At 40.2% G+C, this 16,453-nt stretch overlaps 1 protein-coding gene across 3 annotated transcripts; it reads right to left on the bottom strand.

Moving 5' to 3' along the window:
* Positions 1-824: 824 nt before the first annotated feature.
* N4BP1 (NEDD4 binding protein 1) lies at positions 825-15,863 on the bottom strand. 3 transcript variants are annotated; one of them, XM_088062214.1, is made up of 8 exons: positions 15,486-15,863; positions 11,319-13,072; positions 6,865-6,995; positions 6,382-6,478; positions 4,997-5,104; positions 3,303-3,410; positions 3,088-3,140; positions 1,144-1,278 (listed from the first exon to the last, which is right to left on the bottom strand). In XM_088062214.1, exons 1-7 carry the CDS (start codon positions 15,726-15,728, stop codon positions 3,128-3,130), a joined length of 2,454 nt encoding a protein of 817 aa, XP_087918340.1. In that variant the 5' UTR covers positions 15,729-15,863; the 3' UTR covers positions 1,144-1,278; positions 3,088-3,127. The 3 variants fall into 3 exon arrangements, 2 of the variants coding, with proteins under 2 accessions (XP_005526431.2, XP_087918340.1); XR_015773756.1 differs by having other exon boundaries at positions 1,175-1,278; positions 3,038-3,140; XM_005526374.3 differs by lacking the exon at positions 3,088-3,140 and having other exon boundaries at positions 825-1,278.
* Positions 15,864-16,453: the final 590 nt, after the last annotated feature.

Genomic DNA, 16,453 nt, shown 5'->3' with positions numbered 1-16,453 from the left:
TGATGTTTCCTTACAGGCCAATTTGATTTTACTCATGTGAACAACTGGCATCAGAGACTGGTTAAAAGGAAAGAGTAACAGACGTCAGTGTGTACAGAGATACGGACAATCCTAACTTTGCTCTGCTCTTGAAAGTGGTCCTATTGGTCAGCTTTCATAAATTATCTTCTCTTTTTCCCTTTACTTTTGGGATAGACCCCAGAACAAGATCTAAAGGGGAGGAGCTGACTGCAGCTGTAGATCTACACAAAAATATACAGACAGCATCACATTCTGTTAACACCACACCATTCACACTTAGAATGGGCAAGGCCAAGACAAACAGGTATAAATGCAATTGTTAAAGATACTAAAACTGTTCTGAAAGAATACTGATGGCCAAGTTAATTTACAATTTAAAAACCATGTGGCTTTCAGATCCTTTAAAGCACTCAAAAGACCATCTCCCGATGAGAGCTGTGAATTTATACTTTCTCTTCTAACTACCCCGTACATTATTTCTAGCCTGAAAGAGCAAATGGATTTTCTTGGATTTTCACGCCCTTCTCGGGGATCCTCACGGGCCCACGGCCGCCACCTGCTGGCAGCTGCTCCCACATGCTGGTCTCCAACTGACGGGAACTCTGCCTTCTAGGAAAAGGGTTCTGGAAAAAGTACTAACACTGCTCAAAAGGGAGTACTCCCACTGTTTCAATAAGCAATTCAAGTAAAGCAGAAGATTTGGGTTTTTTTCCATAGAAAATATTATTACAAATCTGTAATAGCAGCAGTTTTAAATTTGCCAATACCTGGCATCTATTAGCAACAGAACATACACAAAAATATCTTTGTTTATACAAATAAAATTAGGTTTTAATATTCACAGAGTAACATAAAAGAGTGATATTTTTCTTCACATTGATAATTGTTAGTCAGAGCAGTTGTGCTATAAAAGCTGTGTAAAGCATTCAGTCAAGCACCATGGCAGACAGTGCATTAAGATCTCTCATGAACGGATGATTAGCTAGTATTCGATCAATCTTCTGCCTCTGATCATAGTCAGGAAAAATTCTGATCAGGGCTTCTCTTAGCTGGACTGTTTCTGAGGCAGATCTCTGTAGTGGAATTGCTGGACAAGGCTCTGTGTTTTCTTCCCATGGAAGCCTCGGGGATGAATGATCATTGTGCACTCTGCCTCCAGGCTGTCGACTGCTACTGCTCACTTCGGGGGGGAAAAATGGTGTCTCAGAAGAATATTGTCCACTGCTTTGTAAAGCCTTTTGTGTTAACCAAGAATCTCTGTGGAACAAAATAAAAATTTTTAATTAAGCTAAAGGAGATGCTAGCTGTAGCTCTCGCTGTACATGAGAGAGAAAAGACAAATGTGTATAAATCAAATTTTCCTGCTGCTCAGTCAGTTACTGACTGGAGTCAAATGACAAGCATTCTTTCAAAGTGAAACAAAACAAGAGGTGTAGCAGTTCTCGATTTAAATCTAGCACAACTAACATTAGTATCACCCAGGAATAGCCTCAATATGATGTGATTCCTTCACTTGACAGATTAGAGAAACAGTCAAAGACTGTTTTATGAAGGTATAGATAAAAAAATACATTGAACAAATGTACACTGTCATGGAACATGTGAAAATGCTGACAGACCAAAGGAGCTTCCAAGACTGCTTCATGAGACTATTCCTCATGTACTTTTGCTCTTGACTGAGGTGTGCTCATATTTAGATCAGGGCCTTGTTTCCCTTGTATGGTATCCTTAACGGGGCAATGAAGTTATTTTGGCAATCTCAGGATTTGAATACTCTTATTGAGATTTCATTTCAGACTTTAAAAAGTTTTGCTACTCTATACACTGCTAGCACTATAAAGTTCACTCTACTTCAGATGCCAGCAGATACCAGAGAAATGTGAAGTGGAACTCATGTTACAGTCTAGTTTCCTACCACCAAGGGAAACAGTATCTAAATTACAGAGCTCTATTTTAAAAGCATTCGGGTTGCTACATCTCCTGTTACTCAGCGTTGAAAGGTTTTCTGAGTGCTGAAGATCCTTCCAGTTTCCGATCTTGTTCCTGGTGCCATTTGTGCTTCATGCATCATTTAACTCATGTAGAAAAGTCACAGGGAAGTAACAAAACTTTGGGAAAATGCACAGGGAAGGAACATTTTGCACTGGCAGCTTTTCTCTGTTTTTCCTGCCCCTGCCCCCCAAAAAACCCAACCCCAAACTAGACACCAAAGCCTAGAAAGCAAGCTCTTCTGTGGTCTTCTCAAAAGACACTCCATTTCTACAATCATCACACTCACCTACCTCAGAACACTGATTTAATTTTATTTCTCTCAGACACAGGTAAAATACAGTGCTCCAAATAACATCTCAAAGGTTTTGTACAAGAGCTTGAATATTTAGTATTTCTTTTTGGAGTTCTAGCACTCCACTTGCTTCTTTATGTCAACACACTTATTTTCAAATCAGCTTGTAATCTATGGTATAAAAATGTTCCACTTTCCTCAAATGTTTACAATACATGAATTCTTGCTTATTCTTGGTATTAATCCGTAAGCATAGCTTGCCTTTTCTATTACCAACTTTTAAGTTACCTCACTTGTTTTTAAAAGCCTCTCAATACTCCTCAGAATTATTAGCATTTCTAATTCCTAAACAGGTGAAAGAACAGCACATTATTATCTTGTGCAAAAGAGCAAACAAATTTCCAAGTCTTGGCAGTTCATGCAAAGCCAATTCATACTTTGAATATGTACACATTTAAAAAGTACATTAATCCTAAATGAACAATATGTTCATTAATATTTATAATTATTACTCAAATACAAACATTTAATAACAATGCCTCAAAAATTGTTTTGACAACAGTAAGGTACCCTCAACCATGAAATGAAGTGTCACCCCTGTGACAAAAAAACCCGAGTGCAGAGTGTTTGTCCCCCTAAGAAGAAGTGACCAACCAAGGTGTCTTGGATAACATCAGTGTAACTAACAACACATACCCACATCTCTGGCACCTCTAGGTGCTGTTAACACACCTGTGCATGAAAGCCACCACAGTCAAATTTCAGAAGAAGCTTTGTCATACTTATCTTGGTTCTCAGAGAGATCTTGATTAGAGGCAAATGTCACCAGAAGTTTCTGAACCACATGAAGTAACAGGAAAAATGTTTTGTTAAACTGCTACATGCTACAGTGCTCCTGCTTAACTCACTGTGCTTTACAGGTATGTAAGTGAACCAGAACAGTTTATTTCAAATGTGAAATAACTGTATCAAACAAAAGTGAAAACAGTGTTTATACCTAGAACAGCCTTCACTTCGAAGGAAGTCATCTAACCTGGGTCCATTTCTTCCCAAAGGATCATCAGGAACCATAAATATGTCACCAGCAAAAGTGTACTGGAGCAACCTGCAAGAGAGTTCTTTTAAATAACAAGGTATTACACCTTTGCTGTCCTTCACCTTTGTAGCACAGGATGAATTTCCTTAGAGTAGACACCACATCAGGACTCCCTGAAGATTAATTAGTAAACCCAGCTAAGAGACAACCACCATTCCCTGTTAAAATAATTCCATGGGAATTATTGAAAGTGGTCCTATTGGTCAGCTTTCATAAATTATCTTTTTTCCCTTTATATTTATTTTCTATTTATATTCAAAAGTAAATATCTCCCTATTACACTGCAGAACACAGAGTTGGTTTTTTTTTTGCACAGCAACTGTTTTATGACAGAAAATTTGCAACAAGACCACAGTGGAATTTTCTAGGTGACTAGAGATTTTTTTGGTTGTTCTAAATCCCCTTCCTTGAACGGATCTTCAGGCACGTAGCTGAAATGCCTGTGTTAGCAGAAAGCCACACAACTAGCAAATAGAGCATTAAATGTTTACAGTTAAAACACAAAGCTTTTTTTCTGGAATCACTTTGGGACAGGTAGAAATCTGCATTGAAAAAAAAAAAAACAGTTCAACTGAAATTTGTTTGCAAGGAGAAGATTTGGTACCGTGGAATTTCCCCAGAAGTAAAACTAACAGCAGATGTTAACATAAGCTCTTAAAAAACCACAGTCTCGAGATGCCATGCCAAATATTCTTGCTAAAGTTCTGTGGGAGAACGGAACCTGACTTGGGTAAAATTCACTCAAGAAATGATGTAAATATGCCTACATGATTATCCAGCATCAACTCCATGGTCTTGTGGGTATATTGTGAGAATCCAGGGCAAGTTTTTAGCTGCTTATTTAATTAGAGCTATACTGGTCCCAGCCACTGTAACAAATGTACCCTCAGAAGATGTCAGGGACACTGAAGGATTAGTGGGAAATTTCACTATCAGATCACACCTTAGTAGTAAAATAACCCAAATAACCTGATTTAACTGAAATGGAAAAAAAAAAATCCCAAACACCCATACTCAAGAAACTAACAAAGAAACAAGCAGAAACAATGTCCACAAGATGAAGCAGGGATATTTGATAACTAAGTGAAATCATCTAAAACCAACGAATAACAATTACAGGGAAATGGTTACATGCATACACTACAAGTGTTCATTTTGTTTATCTGTGCCAATCAGTCCCACTTGAGTAGAGTGATTGATTCTGAACAATTAGAAGTGACACTGTGCATCCTCATCAGCTATTGTGTCTCCCTGAAAAAAAAATGAGCTTTGAGACAAGAAAGGCTGTGAAAGTGGACTGCTCAAACAAGATCTAACACTGACCTTCAGAAGTGACACACATGTGCTGTTACACCGAGCTCCTGCTTATGTGAGCCATTAACACACATACAAGACAGAATACATGAATAACAGGGATATTAGACTACTCAACACATGACTGTAAAGCCATGAATCATCACAGTGAATCATACAGTACTTTATTTGGATCTACCAGAACTGCATGACAGATTAATTAAAGATAGCAAAGGGGGTAGAGTGCCTACAACTGCAAGGACAGACATCCTTTTAGAATTTCACAGAAATTCAACAATTACCTTTTCTGAATAATTTCTCTCCAGGCAAATGATTCCGTCACAAATTCTCTGAAGTTATCATTAGTCACAATAACACCTCCAGTTTTAGCAGCAAGGTGTAATAAAAACCTGTAAAATTAATTTCAAAGATCACTAAGATAGTTTGTTTTGCTGAAAACAATCCAAAGATCTAGAAAACTAAATATTTAATCATCCAAAAGTAATCTATTTGCATGAAAACAAGCACCTTGATTATCAGGAAATTACTCAGGTTTTACTCAAACTTACAACAATAGTTTGGGTAGCATGATTTAGTGCATCAGTGTCTTCATTTCTTCTCCATTAAAAAAAAAACAAACAAACCACACAAGCAAAACCCCCAAATAAATATCTGCACAGGTAAATGGCTTGCTTTATGGAATAGTACAGTATTTATTACACAATCCAACACAAAGTCATTTTCATACACTTTTTTGTTTAGCATTAATGACTGTGTTCTGCATGTTAGTTGTTTGCTCTGTCAACACTTCTTAAAAATCCTGTTAAATAAATTATGGCAAAACATTACTACTGATTTATTAAGAAAGAAACATGTTTGCTTTTGTGATAATAAAATAAAATAAAAAAATGTGATAATGTCTGAAAATATATTTTTTTCCATTTTAAACTATTTTAGTCACAAGATAATGGATGGTGTCCTTTTAAAGGAAAGTGCATGCTTTTAACAATAATGCAAATATGTTATAATAACACTTATTTCCACAGTAGTCCCAACTGCACTGCCAGATCATTTCTTATGAGAGGCTGGGTGTATATAAAACATTAGTGAAGTATTAGGAAACTCCCACAACACAGATTACTAAGGCTTACTGTGTCTTGTTCACTGACAGATGATTCCTGCATTTTGGAGTTGATTCTTGGTGGTCAAATTAACTTGGAAGTTCACTGGCTCACACATGGTTACAAATGCACTGTTCCAAACACACAGCAAGGTCTGTGTGCCAACATGGAGCCATGTGGCAACATGTGCCAATAAAAATGGAGCTAAATAATACCTGATCAGTAGCTGATTTATGCCCCAAGCCTAAAAGGCAATTCACAGGTAGGGTGATGACCAGGAAAGCATTAAAACATTACTGGAAGATTAATTTCTTCAGACTGCCTTTTTTTTTTTTTTTTTTTTTAATTGCCATGAAAGTTTCTAGCTCTCCATGACTTTCTGAATAGGCAGTAGTGTTTCCTACAATAGTGAAATGATGTAACAGATGTAGAACTCAGTCTTGAGTTGGAGGCATAGCTCTGTCTACAGAGGTTTTAGAACTAGCTAATAGAACTGCTCATGAAATATCAAGCTTTTACAACCATTAGATGTTTAAAAATATTTTAAAACTATGTATATTCTGTACCTGTCATCATGAGCAGCAATTCTTGCTCCTAAAACCATCCTTGCAGGGGTTAAAGACAATATTCCAACATCCTCGAGCTGCGTTAAGAAATTCTGCTCTGTTAAAACATGATTTGACAATTAGTTTGAGATATAATTAGCAGAGAGAATGAGATATTTTTGTACCAATTAAGCTATAGAAATGACATTGATAGCTGAAGAATTGCTCATACTATAAAAATGGAGAAGAGGTCAAACCTAGAAATCAAAGGGCACACAAAAACCAACCCAAAAAGGCCTCCACTGATGGCAGACCTGTTAGCCTAAACAGCATTTCAGGGTTTCTCACACTGTGTATGGAAACCAAATTACTCATGCTGAGCAGCCAGACTGCCCTGCTCAACATTTCATGAAACATTCCTTCTCCATTTATTCTACACAGAAGAACCCAAAGAAATAGTTACAATCTGGTTTAATTAAGGAAACATTAGGAAATGTCCCTCACCTGTAATGGAAGGGTCACGTCTCGTTCTCCACTGTGGAACAAACACAGTAATATTTCTGTGGCCACGTTTCCAAAAGTAGTCAACAGCTATTGCGATTCCTCGACAGGAGAAGAATTTCCTTAGACCATGACTGAGGGTGAAAGAAAAAGTAGGGAGATTAAATTCACTAGAGTTTTACTACCAGGAAAACAAAGAAAATGGAACAAAACCTTGCAAAGTGAAGTTGAAAGTCCCACATAGAGCGTCTGGAAAAGAAAAGGCAGATGGGTGTTACAGATGAGGAATCTTCTAAATGGAAAGAGCTCTTCAGCAAAAGAAGAGAACAGATACATCACTTTGCAACTTTATAGCTCAATCTCCTTTCAGCTTCCTGGTCCTACCAACAATGGAATAATCATAAGTGGGTTTAACCTTTTAAAAAAAGAGGCCCATGATGGTTTCTGAACTCTACTGAGTGTAGATTAGAACTATAACAATCCAATATTGTAGTAGTTCCAAATACAGTCCTACTACAAAATAGAACACTTTTGGTTCAACTGATTACCAAGGATTACATCTGAACAGCCCTCTGATAATTATTAGGGCCTCCTCTCCCTTCATTTCAACAGTCCAAACATTGTTCTGAAGCAAAATAATGAAATTTCTTTGAAGAAATATTTTCAAAACGTTGTATTCTGGCATTAATCTTTTTTCTCTATTTAAAAATATACGATGTTCATGATTTTTTTAACTCACTTAAGTGACTTTCCAGAAAACCAGGAATTGCCTCAAATGAGGGGACACAAAGATTTGAATTGATGACCTTGTGAGCACTTTCCCAACTGGAATTATCCCAATGATGCTATTTGCCCATTTCACACATGGCACAATTAACTGTCTAACCAGGCTCCAGAATTTTCATAGAGGCTACACTTAGACAAAACAAAGATATGATTCCCTAGAAAAGATACACTGATTGAGCACTGATGGCATGAACAGCCAAAGCATTTAATGAAAAACAGTGTATAAACTATATTTTGAGTTAGATGTCAGATCACTAAAGTACTTTTAAAAATAACTGAGCAAGTGGTATTCTTTTTTTAAACCAATCTCCCAAATAATAGGCAAGTGCATATTATTAACCCTAATAGTAAGCCCTGTTAGTTTTGAACAGAATCTTATCTTTAAACCCTAGTTTAATCTACCAAGAAATCTTCCCAACATAATGGTCTTTAAAAGATTTCCATGGAAATATTTTATAGTGAAAATCAGCCTTTTGTAGCACTCATTTATCCTTTTCCAGTTTTGTAGATTCTTTAAAAAATACATTTATCAAAATTTAAATCTATTAAGGTTCTCTGAATTTGGAGAGGATTCTTTATGTAGAAAGGCAGAAAAACAAATAAGCTATATCTGAAATATAAAAGGCAAAAAAATCTACCTTACTAACAGAATTTTGAGAGGAAAAAAAATACTATGCCACACTTGCCCTTAATAAAATTAAGCATTCTTGGAGTCAAGAACAGTCAAATAAAATTTTCAGAGAAAAGTTACTCTTTCTAAACCTTCTGGGACAAACTTGAAATGCAGTCATCATCCCACTAATTTAAGTTAGGCATCCTATTCATTAAGTTGGAAAACTCTGTTAAATATTTCCAGTTAATTAATGACTTTCAACCGGACTTCAAGAAATGCACAGGTCTCAATATTCATGTTGAAATTTATGCTTTCTCTGCTTGTCCATCCTCCTGTTTTAGAGCTGCAAGCTGGCTGAACTACACAGTGTATTGTTTTTTAAGTGTTTTGAAGCTTAGAAAAGCAGCTCCTGATTTGTCCTGAGTGATCACAAAATCTTGCTTTGCTACAACTTAAAAAAGCATGCAAATAGAAGCAACTTCATCAAATAACATGTAGAATGAATGTAAACTATAATATGAAAAAATATGTCACTGCTAAACTAAATTAAATATGAAATGCTTTAACTGAGTTAGATGAACACCTGAAGGCACAGCAAATCACTACAGCAAGATGGTATTTTCAAGATATCCATCTCAAAGACTGCATCTGTTCTCCAAATGCCTTTGCAAATGCTGGTTTTGCCTGTCCCAGTTCTTTAAAATCCTGTGAAGACCCTACAAAGGTATTTCCTAAATTAAACAAAAGATGATCATAAGCAGCACAAATCAGCAAAGAGCAGATTGCCTTCTGGGACATGTAACAGTTTCTCTTTGGTTTGTAACGAAAGTAAATACTGTCGCAAATGAGTGGTTTGGCTGCTTAAAGAAACACTGTCAAAGGTATTGCCAAAGGCAGGGTTTGATATGAATTTGTGAAAATATGACTTCACAGAGTTTGGTGGCAACATTCACTCTTGTGAACTTGTGAAGAGCAAGTTCATAGTTCATTATTTGCTGCACAAGTTAAGGCATACAAAGATCAAACTGGAATAAAGTTTGGACTGATTTACACAGAAGGCAGGAATGCAGAAGGGGGTGAGGGTGCAAAGCACATGGATGCAAAGAGAAGGTTGCAGAAGGGTTTCGCAGCACTTAATCATTGAGTACTTTAACATTTACAAAGCACTTCCAAAGGGCTCGCTATAGCTGTAACGACTTAACTGTAGATTTGAGGCAGTAACATTCATACCATGATCAATTCACACACACAGAGGTACACAATGTGAACACCTAATTCTCTGTGCCAAAAGATATTTATCAAAAAAATCCACTCAGTGTCAGTGAAACGCTCACACCAAGTCCCTTTGCATTTCCCAACAGGTAAGGGTCATACCTCAGGAAGTGTGGAGACCTTCCTGAGATATGAGGAAGTGTGTATAAGTGTGAGCTCTGTCGCCAGGAACACTCCTCTCAGTATCACCAAGGTGAGGATTTGTGAGCTCTGAGCGGTGTCCCACTCAAGGCAGGTGCTGCTGAGCCCCAGAAGAGCTCAAAGAGCCTCACTCAGGACTGCTGGCTACAGATCCACAGGATGACTGACTTTGGCCAGCAGTAAGTTTCCCCCGGCCACAACTCAACTCAGTAACTCCTGGGCTTTTTTCCCCCCAAGTGTAGGAACAATGGTGCACCTCCACATGGGCTATGATTCAGGTAAATAGTTTATCAAGGCTTCAAAGGATAATTGACTACCTTTTGTTTCCCACCTTGTTTGGGCACCTGATGCTTCTGATTGGATGCACCACACAAATACATATTAACAAACTATTCTAGGAAGATATAATTCCATTCAATTATACTTTCTTTCTGAGCTTCTTCCACATTTTAATAAAATTTAAATTACCCAACAACTGGATATTGCAGTTTGCCCTCAAAAAGCCTGTTTTCAGCATACAAAACCAGGTAATTAAAAAAAATTTGCTAGCAGCTAGGGTAAGCCAGGTGTTTTCTTATTCCACAAGCACCCTGAGACAATGTGTAACAACAGGCCAACCCTGCATTGCAATCCCTGCAATTCTACAGCTTTTGCATGAGGCAAGCAGTGATTCAGAAACCCATATAGCATTAGTCTAAGCATGTGAGCGATGCATTAATATCCACACCCCCATCAAAAAAGAGGGCCAGAAGCGCCCTGAACTAGCACAGGCATGGAAGCAGTTCTTGAGTTACTGAGAAGTAAAACTGAGAGCAATTCAAAGCAATTTTTCAAACAGCAAACTTTATGAAATGCAAGAAACTAATGAGGCTTTATTTAGCCAGAGGGAAGCTGCAGAATAGTTACATGATCAAACCAACAGGCCCCCAAGCATTGATTATTTAGTAGGATATTCGAATATCTCGATGGTTCTGCTATTTTGAGGCAGCTCTGTCTTTTACATTTCATAACCAGTTTTCATTTGGTTGGGTAGAAGGCACTGGGTGTTACATAACCTTTTAGAGGACTGTATGTCAACTGCACCCAGCTACTATGCCCTACTCTAATGTGGGGTGTGTGCAGACATGGTGTGCATGTCAATCCACTGGGGTGCATGAAGGAAATAATGGAACCTCAGTAATGCACATTTGTAGTTGGTAAATATACATATATACACTGGTAAAAAAAAACAGGATCCAAGCACTAATACGCAATGCTGTCAGAGGAGAAATATGTCACTACTAGATGAGAACCTCCACTTTAAAACTACAAGATGTTAAGAGCACAAAAATCCCCAAACCACTTAAGTTGACAATAACTTAACCTTGTTGTTAGGCACTGGAAAAGCAAATTAAACTTCATGCATAACACTGACTGCAACAGAGCAAAGTTTGCCCTGAGATTACTTCTGACTGAAGTGTTATATTGAGCTGAACACTGATGATTCAAATCAGGTTACTCTGAAATGGCACAACTGTGTGTACAGGCACGCCAAAACCCTAGCTAGCAAAACCTTAACACATGCCACTGCAACCTCTTAGCCCCCATTTAATCTGAAATTTCATTAACTGTTCATAAAGGGATAGCTGAAAAGAACAATACTTACGAAATTGCAACATTACTTCCATCAATAATTATATGTTTTAAATACGGTTTTCCAGGTTCATTTATCAACTCCAGTTTGTACGGCTTCTTCAGAGAGTCCAAAAATCTTTGAACTCCAGTAACTGAATGATCTGGATGTGGTCCCACTGTGTCTCTGTCTGGATTTGAGGAGTGTTTTTGTGAGGACAGTAACCGGTCTGGGACAGGATTGTCACAATGTGAGGTTTGAGAAAGGCGCTGGTGGAGAGGCCTCACTTGAGAAGAGCTGCAGTGTCCCAGCTGCTCCTCAGAAACAGGGTGGCTGTCCTGTACAGTTGAGGGCCCTACAGATTTTTGCTGAAATGCACTTTTACTCTTACTTGAGATATGCTGTATATCTGAGCTCCCTCTGGCTATAAAGCCAACATCCTTTAGAGCTCCAGCTTGCACAGTGCTGAAAGTTACCTCACCATCAGTTTCTATATTGTTTGACCTTGAGCTGTAATTCTTACCAGGACCATAAACATCTCTTTGTTTATGACACAGACCTGAATTTTTGCTGGGAGGGGAAGAAGATTTGCATACTAATCGATGCATTTTATCTTCTGCACCAACTTGTGTGTCTGGAGCACCTCTTATTTTGTGATACTCATTTTTTGTCTCCTTTGAAGTATGGCTGGATTTAAGTGGACTTTTGTTCCTAGAAATGCCCTTGTCTTCTAGGTTTTGTGAATTATTTACATTATTTCCTAAAGGAAAAGTTCTAGGCTTTTGAGACGACTGTTCATGTTCTTTTTTAAACTTTAAATTTTCCTTTTCAATTTCTTCTAGCAATATTAATGGTTCCACAGATTGTCCTAGGATACCGATAACTTTTTCTACAATATTTTGGGAATATCCCATTGTTCTGAAAAAGTTCACAAGAATCTTATATTCCATTTCCTCAGTGAGAGCATCACCTTCTTTAAGGCAGTAAGTAGGACCATCTGATTCATTGCAGCTATCCAAAACCAGATCAATAACTGCATCAGGGTCTGAAGGATTCTTGTCTAAAGCAGATTTCACTTTCTGATCATTTTCCAAAGAGAAATGCTTTTTAGGGAGCCTTTCCTCCTCATCAGAAGACCTTCTTTTACATGACTGCCTCTCTTTAAAGGCCACTGCCTCTAACAAAGGGTCCTTTATGGGAACAAATCTTGTGTCAGGAGGATCAGAAAACACAGTGTCCATTTGCTTTGTAAGCTCAGTTACAGGTGTGCCAGCATTGCTTCTTGCTTCCTCCCCAACTGCCCTTCCATCTCTGTTTGCAGCAACAACTTTGGAGGTGCTGTTCTGTTCAAGCTGCTGTGGGCTTCCAGAGCCTGTGAGATCTATGATTTCCATCTCCCCTTCAGAAACATCACTTTGGGTGAGAGTTAAGAGTTCTCTTTTTAGTGCGCTAGGCAAAATCAGTAAATCCATTGTATACTTATCTGCATGTGCTTCTACGAATTGTCTGAACTGCTTTTTAATCTCTGATTCATTGTCATTTAATAAGCTTTCATTATTCTCAAAAAGCTTCACAAACTGCTGCACATGACTTTGAGCCATAACAACGGCTTCTGCACACCCCTTAATACTGAGCAATCCCATTTCCAGCACGGTTACATCAGCACACGTATCCTGAATAAGACTGTTGAGAAACAGGCTCTGCGCACCAACAAAGATGCAGTGCATGTCCTTTGGGTAGTACTCCTTTTCTTCTAGCTCAGGTTCACACAGGCCCTTGATGTACTCCTAAGAGAAGAAAGAGAGCAGAGTGAATAGTTGTGAAAACCCAGTATGTTCAGTTGGTTTTTATTATTTCAGTAATGGACAGAAACATTAGAAAAGAAAGCAAACTACGTAAGTAATGTGAGAAAGTGAACACTGCCAGTAAACAGGACAATAGAAGTAAAACACTAATATCTAAAATGATTTTTAAATAGATCTCATTGAAGGCTCTCTTTTATATTCTCTTCTTTATACCTGATAGTAAAAGATAACTTAATTTTTAGATAAAACAGTTTAAAAGACTATCAGAATAGATTTATTTTCCCATCCCCATTCTTTGGTCAAAGAGAACTCTTCATGAAAAAATGCCTTTCACAAAAGGTCTACCTAGTCCATAAACCTGAACTTTATATTAAAGTTTCAAAGTACATTTCCTAAGGCTTATCACACCAGTAGCCATCCTATATTTTTGTTACTGAGAAAAACCCTCCAGATACTTCCGTGTTCCTGAAGTTAAATTAAATCCCTATGCTATTTCTGCCACCTGTAAGCCACTACAGGTAAATTCACTATACTACCTTGTTTTAAATGTGTCAAGAGTTCAAAACTATGTCAATATAGTACACTATTTATTCTTTCAGATAGCATTATTTTTCCCAAGCTGCCCCTTTCTGTGCTTAAAATTATTTGATATAGTGAAACCAGCTTCTAAGCTGCAGTCACTGTATTTGCAGAATCCCAAGAATACCACATTTTATAATCTATATTTGCTCTCAAACATTAATTCTTTCAAATGGAACTGAGAACCAACACAAGGTAATGAATAGTAACACCATTTCCTATCACCTCGAGTTACATCATCACGGGTATCAAGGCAGGCTGCCTCAGGAGTGTATCAGAACAAACTGCTTCCGCAGCAAAACCCACAGGGTTATTCTCCACCCCCAACTCATGACTGCTTTTGCAGAGCAACAAGATAACATAACTGGAGAAAAGGATACTCTACATACAGGAATGTTTTTTTTAAACTAAGCAGCAGTGTAGAATGTATACATTGTATGTGACTGATGAATTAAAACACAAATTGCTATCACTAAACCTTTCAACAGAAGATAAGCAATTGTTTGTACTTTCTAGTCAATAATTCCTCCACGTGTCTGAAAACTGTTCTACCTGTAAGAGAAACCAAGTTTTTCATAACCTTTAAAATATTAAGAGTAGAAAACATTTTTTTTTATCTTGTTAGGAAAGGCAGCAATTAGAGAACTGAAGTCTTGTGCTATTTATTTCTTGTGCTTTAATTTCCTGGAAAAAAGGGAAGTTGCACTGCAGATGCCTGGAGAAGAATAGCTACCTGTAACAGTTTCTGGATTCTCTGAGCCCAGGCAAATTGGTTTAGAGTAAATTTCAGAGTCAAATAATTCAACCCCTATATATTCATAGTGTTTTCTTTACAACTCATTGTAAGGAAGTGTGTTACATGCTGAGGAACACGTGCACGACTCAGTTAAGGAGTCAAGTTTTTGAAAGCAGGCTGCCATGTCTGAAATCAGTCACAAAACACATACTCTGGATCCCTACTAACATCCAAGCAGAGTTAAACAAACAGACCGACCAACGCCCATATATCGAGACTTTGGGCTTGAAAGGGACCTTCAGCTACTGCTCACACCAAAATTCCCCTCACATGATTCAAACAGCTGTACTTGCCAGGTTCATAATAAGCAATATCAATTTCAGCATTACTGCTGAGAAACTCCCCCCCAAAGGTTAGTTGTGCAAGGTATTTAACACGTCTGAACACACTTCACAGCAACTGTTGTCCCTTCTGAGACACAACCTGTGTAGACAGTTCTCCTAACGCGTTAGAGCTGGGTTAAAAAGAGAACTATCTGCTCGAGGCTGGTGAAGCTGTTCAGGTCTGACAACTTTTACGTGAAAGAAATATTAGCTGCGTTAAGCTTTAGTGAGTACTTTCCTAAAACGAGCTGCTAAATGCCACAGAATAAGCGAAGTCTGTAAGGCAAAACATGGCAACGCCCAAACAACTCCGAGGAATTTCTTGACTTCGGAAGAAGGAAAGCGAAACATTTTAACCTCGCTTTAAAACAAAAGTCGGCCCACCCCTCACCGGTGCTGCCCCTAAGCTACGGGCTGGACTATTTCATAACGCTGTGTTCATGAACTTTGCACTTCCCAGCTGAGCTGGTACGCTTTATTCCCTACGCTTATGTCAACACGGCCGGAGACTCCCTGGCACCAGGCACACACCCACCTACCAAAGCAGCGCCGTTTCTATTTCCTCCTGGGGCACGGCTTTTCCCCACCCTTTCTTCCTACAACCCGCGGCCCCGGCCGTGCCGGTCCGGCGGGGCCTCCCCGCACACAAACCCCGCTGCCCGCGGCCCCAGCGCCCAGCCCCGCTCCGGGCCCGTACCTTGGCGCTGCTCACGGCCTTCCTGCAGCCCACCAGCTGCACCCAGATCCTGGCACTGGCGGTGGGCGGCTGCAGCGCGGGCCGCCAGTCCCCCTGCGCCCCCAGCACGGCCAGCCGCACCTCGAACAAGCCCTCGATGCGGCCCCGGCTGCGCTCCAGGAGGCGGCTCTTCTCGGCGGGGACGGTGAACTCATCCACCGTGGGCTCCGGCGCGGAGCCGTGCTGTGTCCGGCAGGCCGCCATCAGCGCGGGGCGCGGAATCCCATCGCACCGGGAACAGCGACACCGGGAAAAGCCGCAGGGACCTCCCGCGTCATCGACCCGCGACAGCGCCAGGCAGCGCCCGCCCGCAGCCGCGCCGCCATGGCTAACACCGGCGGCCTCGCCCCGCCCCTGGCCCCGCCCGGCCCACCCCCGGCCCGGCCCACCCCCGGCCCGGCCCCTGGCCCCGCCCCTTAGCGCCCCTCAGGGGGGCGGGGCCGACCCCTGAGAGCCCCAGGGCGGAGACACCGCGGGACAGCTGTGGCAGCCCTGCCCGAGCCGGGCCGGGCCGCTGCTCGCGGCCCAGCGTCGCGCCCAGGCAGCCCTGGAGTATCTCCACACTGCACACCCTTTCTGGGCAATCTGTTCTAGTGCGCAGTCACTGCACAGAGAATAAATTCTTCCTCATATTCAGGTAGAATTTCCTATGGGTCAGTTTCACCACCGAGCAGAGCCTTGGCTCCCTATTTAGGTATTAATACACATTAATGAGGTCCCTTCTCAGTCGTATCTTCCCGAGGCTGTACAGGCCCAGCTCCCTCAGCCCTTCCTCATAAGAGAGATGCTCCAGTCCCGTGATCAGCTCTGTCACTCTCCGCAGGACCCCTCAAGGAGCTGCATTTCCCACGAGTTCCCTGACTCTGGTGCTGAGGGGCCCAGCGCCGCACACAGCCCGGAGGGCACGGCCTCCCCGGCTCTCGGCCGCT

Source organism: Pseudopodoces humilis, chromosome 14 (genome assembly GCF_049639895.1).
Source record: "Pseudopodoces humilis isolate 2021_Gansu_Grassland_sample_001 chromosome 14, ASM4963989v1, whole genome shotgun sequence".
Lineage (NCBI taxonomy): Eukaryota > Metazoa > Chordata > Aves > Passeriformes > Paridae > Pseudopodoces > Pseudopodoces humilis.
The sequence above is the reverse complement of the archived record's forward strand: the minus strand, read 5'-3'. Positions and strand labels throughout refer to the sequence as shown.

What these genes read in the sequence shown, in the direction of transcription:
- N4BP1 (XM_005526374.3), bottom strand. Translation starts at nt 15,728, where the DNA reads ATGGCGGCCTGCCGGACACAGCACGGCTCCGCGCCGGAGCCCACGGTG. An exon ending in ATTGCTGCTCATGATGACAG is followed by an intron (nt 5,105 to 6,381) that starts GTACAGAATATA and finishes TTAATTTTACAG; the next exon opens with GTTTTTATTACACCTTGCTG. An exon ending in AGAGAAATTATTCAGAAAAG is followed by an intron (nt 3,411 to 4,996) that starts GTAATTGTTGAA and finishes ACTCTCTTGCAG; the next exon opens with GTTGCTCCAGTACACTTTTG.